Genomic DNA, 7,500 nt, shown 5'->3' with positions numbered 1-7,500 from the left:
CAACTGGCAAACGGACCTTGCAGGACGGACAGCATCTGAAACGCACCAATGCCGAAACACAGACAAACTTTTCAGATACATGTACATTGTACAAGTGAAAAGCACATGTCATGATTGAGATAAGTATTTTAAGTCAAGGGTCTGCTGAATTTTAAAATTCTCCAGCAAGATTATTTCACAGTAGCAGGGGTGAGGCTTCCTATAGCTTCAGTCATAGGAAGAAGTTTAGAGCAGACCCGCTCTCTTTCCCATTATTCCTCAACACAAGACAAACTTGGACTTGTAGCACCAACCTGCTGAGCTTGCTTGTCCTGCAGAATGAGAATACTGTTACCAGTGGTGTCTAGGCCAGCCCTACCAGCACGACCCACCATCTGCTTGTACTGACTGAGGGAGAGAAAGGAACGCCCCACCAGCGGACAACGCAAGATCACCCTGAAGCAGCAACAAGAACGACGATAGCCAAAATAGCTTACGAGGAGGCAAAGCGCACAACGCAACGAGAAGGAGCAAGTTGCAGTATTATGGCTTCCAGTATTCTCAAACGCCGGTGTCATGTCGTTTGAGGGAATAGGGCTTGGAAGTGCTACATCACAGCCAGCCCGGGGTCAGGACAATGCTGACTTTCGGACCCCAAGTCATACCAAGTAAACTCCACTGCATGTATACCGCAGACATTCCTCTTGAGTCATCTGACAGGGCATTGCCATCATTGACAACAACGGCGCTTTTGATAGTGTGAACCCTAACACTTTCGGAGTTTACACTATCAATCGCGCCGTTGCATAATTTAATTATAACTTCTCTCTCAGGAACTTATCACAGTCTTCCTGGCTGCACCAAGCGCACAAGAGAAAACCATAGTTTGAGAGCAAAACATGCAAGTATTCTGCTCATGGACGACCTCTTGGCAACCACACAGCCGCAAACACTGGTTCAATATGCTACATTCAAAAGTTCAAAACACAACTGTGAGCTAGTAGTGATAGATACCTTCGGGCCGGCAAGTTAACACCCGCAGCAAGTGTTGTGGTTGAGCAGAGTACACACAATAGGTCACTGCTGAATGCTTCTTCGATGACCTTGCGCTCATCCGCCGTTAGTCCACTATGGTGATACGCTACACCGGCGGGTACGGTGGACGTCAGAACGGGACAGCACTCGCCGGCTGATTCGTTGCGTAGGGTTTTCAGAACCGCACGCCTCTGTGATGACTTGTAAGCAAGGATAGACTTGTGACGACTGGATGGAACAGACACAGGGGGCATAGACCAACCACTTACACACGTGCCATGACATCACACAATGTACTGTTATCTAAGGAGTCATACTATGCTGGGCGGGAATATACCAGTGGATTCTGAACAAGGTTTACTGGAGCTATCACATGTCCCAGATATTTATCAGCTCATGAATCACCATGAAGCACGTTTCTGCAAGAGTACAAATATTCCTAAGTTGGGGGGAGTTGAAGGAAAGAAACAACAAGAGAATGAAATATCCGTTTCCCAGGCCAGATCCCAAGTCCACGCACAAATCCAGTGAAATGGCTGACAGTAAAGCCTATCAAATAAAAGAAAAGAGAACTAGACCTACAATCATGTAACACCAAACCTAGATGGTTTCCACAAGAAAATGAACCTACTTCCTCAGGACATTAGCCAGCATAGCTGCGACGTTCTGACAGCTCTTCTTTGTCGCGCAGAAGATAAGACAAGAGTGACTGGGCTGTTTGTTCTCGTCCAGGATTGCCTCCAGAACGAGAGAGACCAGACAGTCCGGATCCATTGTCACGTCGGTAAGCTTGCGGTCCCTGGCCTGCAATGTGCAACAGAAACATGTCCAAGCATGGATATATGCCACGAATACACACAAAGTGAACAATGCATCATCTGTAGCTTTATTTTCACATTTTGAATTGGACACATGCACTCTGCTTTGACTAGACTTCCTGCACAACCGGCACAGCACCAGAAACAACTAGAGAAGTCTCAACCGATTCGGCCGCTGACAGTCAGCAGTGAATTCACGTGCTGTATCGGATATGCAAGGAATGTAGCCACAGCAGGGGGTAAGTGCCTTGGTCGGAATACATGCAGACAGTGTTTGTACAAACGCAATCTTCCCTCTTGCAAGTGTTGAGTTTCGGACAGAAAAACCAGTAGGCAGGTGGCTTGATTTCCTAATGCAATCTTCTCCCATTGGCTAACATACTAGTCACAAAAATCTCCTCCTCCCCCCCCCCCCCCCCCCCCCCCCCCTAATAACTTGCTCGACTGGGTTTTGCCTCCATGAAGGCACAGTTGACTGGAACTCAGCGTGCACCTCTGATCACTAGTGCCCCTTGAAGATACTTGTACAGCAATCTACACATTTGTTAATTTGACATTCTGCAATGATACTGCAATCTTGTCTCGGAGGAAACTGTTTACGTTCTGCATGAATATGTTATACAATGATGAAGAAGAACCAGCACGAAATCAGCTTACACCAGTCCAAATCTGCCTAAACAAGCCGAAACCAGCTTAAACCGGTCTAAACCAGCCCAAACCTGCCTAAATGGCACGCTTACATTGAGTTTGCGTACTGATATCAACTCCACGTCTGGACCGGAGCCCTGTACTTGGAAGATCTCGTCCCTTAGCATCACATGCTCCTCAAGTTTCACCTGTGATCAACATAGCATAGCACACATGACAGGGAAAATGACGTTGACATGCAGATGGGAGCCGCTGGCTAAAAGAGCCGGTATGGAACAGTAGAAAGACGACATGCAGGGACAGCTCCCAGAATGCCACACACACAATCCGAATGCCGTAGAAATATAGTACTCACCGGACGGAAGTCGCTGGTGAACAACTGCGCAGAGAGAAACGTCTGCAACTGGTGGATGTTACTCAGTGTAGCACTCATTCCAACCAGCCACGTTTCAGCTGAAAAGAAACAGACAGACAGACATACAGACAGACAGACAGACGGACGGACGGACGGACTGACGGACGGACGGCCAGACGGACGGACGGACGGACGGACGGACGGACGGACAGACAGACAGACAGACATGCACTGCATCAATAGAGGACCCATGCCATCCATTTTACCTTTAACTTGACGTCGAACATATTATAAGCAACAAATTACGCACCCCACCCCCTGCTTAGTTGCGCACTCTGGTTGATGCACTCTAATTGCTGGGTATGCCATGTGAATTCCTCTATGTGTGTGTATGTGTCTGTCTTTCTTTCTAGCACTGCAATCACAGCTTTCAGGACTTACCAAAATTAATGTAAACGTATCCTTTAGGGGCCATCTGGCATTATCGATAATTTTCACAGAACGAAAATTTTTAGTTACAACCCTCCCCAACCATCCGACCCCCCCCCCCCCCAGATGAAAAAAAATTATATTGACTTGACAACGAAATGGATCGATGGTTATGCGATCAATATTTTCAAAACGAAACTCTCTTCGACCCTCCCACCCATAAATGATACTTTTTCGCTTCGTGTAAAAGATTGATAATTACGGATGGCCCCTTACAATGCGTTAACACGCTACACTGTACACAGTAGTATATATACAGTCGTGCTCAATGAAATCCAGTCGCATCACTCAAGTTTGCGCCTCGCATCATTCCCCAGCCCAGTGTTCACAGCTCTAGGGCTGCGCAACGCCCGGCGCGTACTTGAGTGACGCGACTGGATTCCATTGAGCAGCACTGTACATGCACTCTGTACGAGGTGAGTCGCAATTTCTGGACATTGTACATTTCTGGACATTTCGAGTAAAATAATTTTTCGTCGCTTGTAGAGTGCAGTCACTGGAGTTGATGAAGTCCTTTCTTCCTGTAGTCGACAGCTGGGTTGTTGTAGTTTCTCCTCGTGTCGGTGCCTTGTTGATAGCCTTTGCTTGTGCGGAATTTTGAAGGGTTTTGTGGTACGATGTAGCATGAGAATTTTGAATTTTGAGTAAAATAAGAAATAATGGACGAATCGTTGCCTTCCCCACCCTCAACTCCAGTCGTGGAGAGTTCTTCTGCTGTCCATCAGCTTTCCTCTCCCTGCATGGAGACTCCTGGAGCTTCCCCACCAGTTTCCCCGTGTCCTGACGCTCAAGGCGTCGCTCGGTTTGGAAGAGGCGAAGGCCAGCGAAAAGCCCTGCTCGCTGTGAGAGCTTTCTATTCGCCCCAGTCCAAAGACTTGTTTTCCAGCAAGAGAGACGCGGCGGCTGCGTATGGCGTGAGTCCTCAGCTGTTTTTCAAGTATGAGAACGAAATGAAGTCGAGTGGTGCAGTGTGTTTGGTAGTCAGTGGCAAGATACCAGCACCTGACACACCTCAACTGGAATCAGCTGCTAGTTCAGAGAACGCAGCACCGGAGACTTGGCCATCTGCAACCGAGATGCAGGCGATCAAATCCGTCATTGAGAGTAAGTGCACACGTCTTGGCGATGATGCTAAGTATGGCACACACGGCACGGTCGGCATGTACCGAGAGGGCATCAAGTGGGCGATCGAAGCAATGTTCGGAAAGAGACTCGCCCGGGATGGTCGCCGCGCTTCCGCTCTCCTGGCATCGATTGGAGTTCTTGTGAGTAGGTCAACTCTTCATGCCAAGCTTAGTAATCACATGAACCATAATGTTGAGGCCGCTTCTTCCTCCATTCTGTCCCCCATCCGTTGTGAAGTTGCCACTGCTATTCCACGCCGCTACGAACTTCAACTGGTGAATTATGTGCAAACACTGCGTGCCCTTAAGCTTAAAGCGGGAAAGTCTCTTCTCATTGGAGCTGCGAACTATCTGATCCGGGACACCGAGCTAGCACAGCGGTTCAAACACAAGGAGGTACGCCAGGGGTGGTATTACTCCTTCCGCCGACGCTGGGGGATCAAAGTCAAGAATCAGACACGTCTTGAGATGGATCTAGCCCGATGGTCCACCAGTTCTCATCTGGGTGACTGGTATGAAGTTGTTGCTGAAGGTCTGGTGAAATGTGGCATTGCCATTCGGAACCCAGCCTTTGATCCTGAAAAGCCATATGACACCATATGCACCGTAACAGATCCAGATATGATTTTCGAATGGGATCAAACTGGTTTTACTCTTGATCAGACCGATGACGGCCGCGGTCCTACAGAGAAGACGATGGTCCTCGATGCAAGTGATGATGGAGAGTGTGTTGCCAACAAATCCAATGTGCGCTGGACATTGACTGGCGGCTCCTTCATGAATGGAGAGTCTCTGCCTGGATGTGCCACTCCACCAAGTAAGAGTGTTCAACTAGCCCTTATGAAGAACCCGCCGCTTTCGACCATAATGGATCCGGAGACTGGCAAAGGGAAACCTTGTCAGTTTTACCCTCATCCTTCCGGCGGGTTTTCGTACGATCTTGCCCCACTTTGGCTGAAAGAGGTTGTTGGTCCCTGCTTGCCAAAGAAGGAAGGCAAGAGAGCGTATGGCCTCTGTGATGGATACGGAGCACACACCACTATGCCGATGGTTCACGCGGCAGATGAAGTTGGCTGCGACCTTCAACTACGCGTGCCCCATACGAGCCACATCTCACAGGTGGCTGATGTTGCCAATTTCCCCCGCTTCAAACGGGAGGCAAAGCAGGCAAAATCAGATCTTCTGGTGCAGAAAGTTATGTCAAACCAGCCACCACGCCTAACTGCTGCCGACATGCCCATTCTGATCAAAGAGCCATGGGAGCATGCTTTCCACCCAGACGTGAGCCGCAAGGGTTGGAAAGAGATCGGTTTTGATCCAGCCACCAAAATGATCAACCGCAAACTATATTGGGAGTTGAGAGCAGAAGAAGATGCTGCTGGCCGGAGGCTACAGCGTTCTGGTGCTGACTCTGCCACTCTTGATGCTCGCTGTCTTCAATTCCAGCAGGGACACGCTAGCAATGCTTCAAGTTCAGCCAGCTCTGTGGATCATCCAAGTGGCGAGTCAGAGTCGAATGACTCTGGTGATTCAGATGCCGATGACTTCGATCGAATGCGTCTCGGAGGTGAAGACTTTCGCCTTGGACCCCTTACGTACGGCGCGGGAAGAGATAGGCTTGAGCAGCGTCAGAAGCGGAAGGAAGAGCAAGAAACGCTACGGAAGGAACGTGCTGCAAAGAAAGTGCAGAAGGAGCAGGGCCAAGCTGAGCAGCGTCAGGTGGTGGTGAAGGAAGCTGCTGGGGTCCTTTGGAAGTGGCGTCTGCATGGTGTGAAGGTGGCGATAAGCAAGCTTCAGAAAAAGGACATGAGCGCCCTGTTGATACTGACGCAGACATCGGGTATCAAGGGTAATGAAACGAATGCGGTGCTGGTTTCTGCAATGGAGAAAAGGCTCCTGCCTCAAGGTGATGCTACGTCTGCACCCGATGCCCTGATTCACCTCACGTCCCTGGTGGCACTGTTTATTTCCGTCGACGCTTGATTTAGATTGGCAAATTTTGAAATTATCTATTGATATGGATAAGTCAAAAGCGTTCCGTCTCGAGTCAGATCTTGGTATTGCTGTAGAGTGTAGACCTTCTTTTCTTATGAGTTTTTACGTTTTCATTTTCTTGGCTTCTGGTTTTCTCAACGCATTATTATTTTAAGCGCATTTTAGCGCGTATTGGGTTATGATTTCATTTTTCTTAAGTTTGTCTTTAGCGCTTGATGGGTTATGATTTTATTTTTTTATTTTGCGCTGCATATTATTATTTCTTTGGTTTCAACCCGGGTTGAATTGGTTTTTGATTGTTTTTGCTATGTTTGCGTTTTTCAGCAAACCCTCTTTCTATCGTGCTTTGTGTTCTATTCGTAGATTATATTGTGTAGTCTTATAGACAAGTACAAATTTATGTTAGCCATTCCCCGTGCAGATCACGGATCTGCAACAGCTTGCCTTGCAGAATCGCCCCTGAATATTGAATGATTCTCATAATTGCCGCAGACTTCGCGCAGAATATGTCATAATTTCACCAATTGGGATCTCCGATTGCTGTATATGTGATGTGCACTCCGCTTCAGACGCCGTATAGTCTTGGAACTGGTGGCTGGAAGTGTGAAGAGGCTGACTGATATTCACTGATAGAAAAAACAACAAAATGGTACCTCATAAATGCCTATTGACGCTATTTTATTTTCATGTCCAGAAATCGATACACTGAAATTTAGGCCAAAAAAATAGCATGTCAAAAATGCCCTGCTATCAAGTCTAAGGGATCACAGCATAAGCAAATGTGACATATTTGGAGAGATGAAGGATTACGCCATAGAATAAATACAAGAAAATCCAAAAAATCTAAAACATGCAGCCAGTGGGGCTCTATTTTATTTTGATGTCCAGAAATTGCTATTCACCTCGTACAATCAAGAAGTGAGGACACTGTCCAGCATCAGCATTCACGAGATGATCCACCCAAACATTCAGACAAGAACCTCGTGAAAGATTTTTTTTATAGCCACACACAAAACGCAAAAAGAGATCGCCCAACGTGGGGCTCGAACCCACGACC

The 7,500-nt window shown here is 47.7% G+C and overlaps 1 protein-coding gene and 1 non-coding gene across 3 annotated transcripts in view; both read right to left on the bottom strand.

Moving 5' to 3' along the window:
* Positions 1-7,500, bottom strand: part of LOC135808309 (helicase POLQ-like) — a 32,887-nt gene that overhangs the window by 17,266 nt on the left and 8,121 nt on the right. For both annotated transcript variants that reach the window (XM_065321482.1, XM_065321481.1), the window contains exons 6-11: positions 2,836-2,933; positions 2,573-2,668; positions 1,646-1,818; positions 994-1,242; positions 294-435; positions 1-35 (exon numbers count right to left, since the gene is read on the bottom strand). The exon at positions 1-35 is cut by the window's left edge and continues 70 nt beyond it. In XM_065321482.1, coding sequence (XP_065177554.1) covers positions 1-35; positions 294-435; positions 994-1,242; positions 1,646-1,818; positions 2,573-2,668; positions 2,836-2,933 — 793 coding nt within the window. The remainder of the gene's footprint in view (positions 36-293; positions 436-993; positions 1,243-1,645; positions 1,819-2,572; positions 2,669-2,835; positions 2,934-7,500) is intronic.
* Trnak-cuu (transfer RNA lysine (anticodon CUU)) overlaps positions 7,472-7,500 on the bottom strand; it is a 73-nt gene continuing 44 nt past the window's right edge. The window contains exon 1 of the tRNA in view: positions 7,472-7,500. This exon is cut by the window's right edge and continues 44 nt beyond it. This is a non-coding gene — a tRNA (tRNA-Lys).

The sequence above is a fragment of the Sycon ciliatum genome, chromosome 2, assembly GCF_964019385.1.
Source record: "Sycon ciliatum chromosome 2, ocSycCili1.1, whole genome shotgun sequence".
Taxonomy (NCBI): domain Eukaryota; kingdom Metazoa; phylum Porifera; class Calcarea; order Leucosolenida; family Sycettidae; genus Sycon; species Sycon ciliatum.
This window is presented reverse-complemented; position numbering and strand designations above follow the sequence as displayed.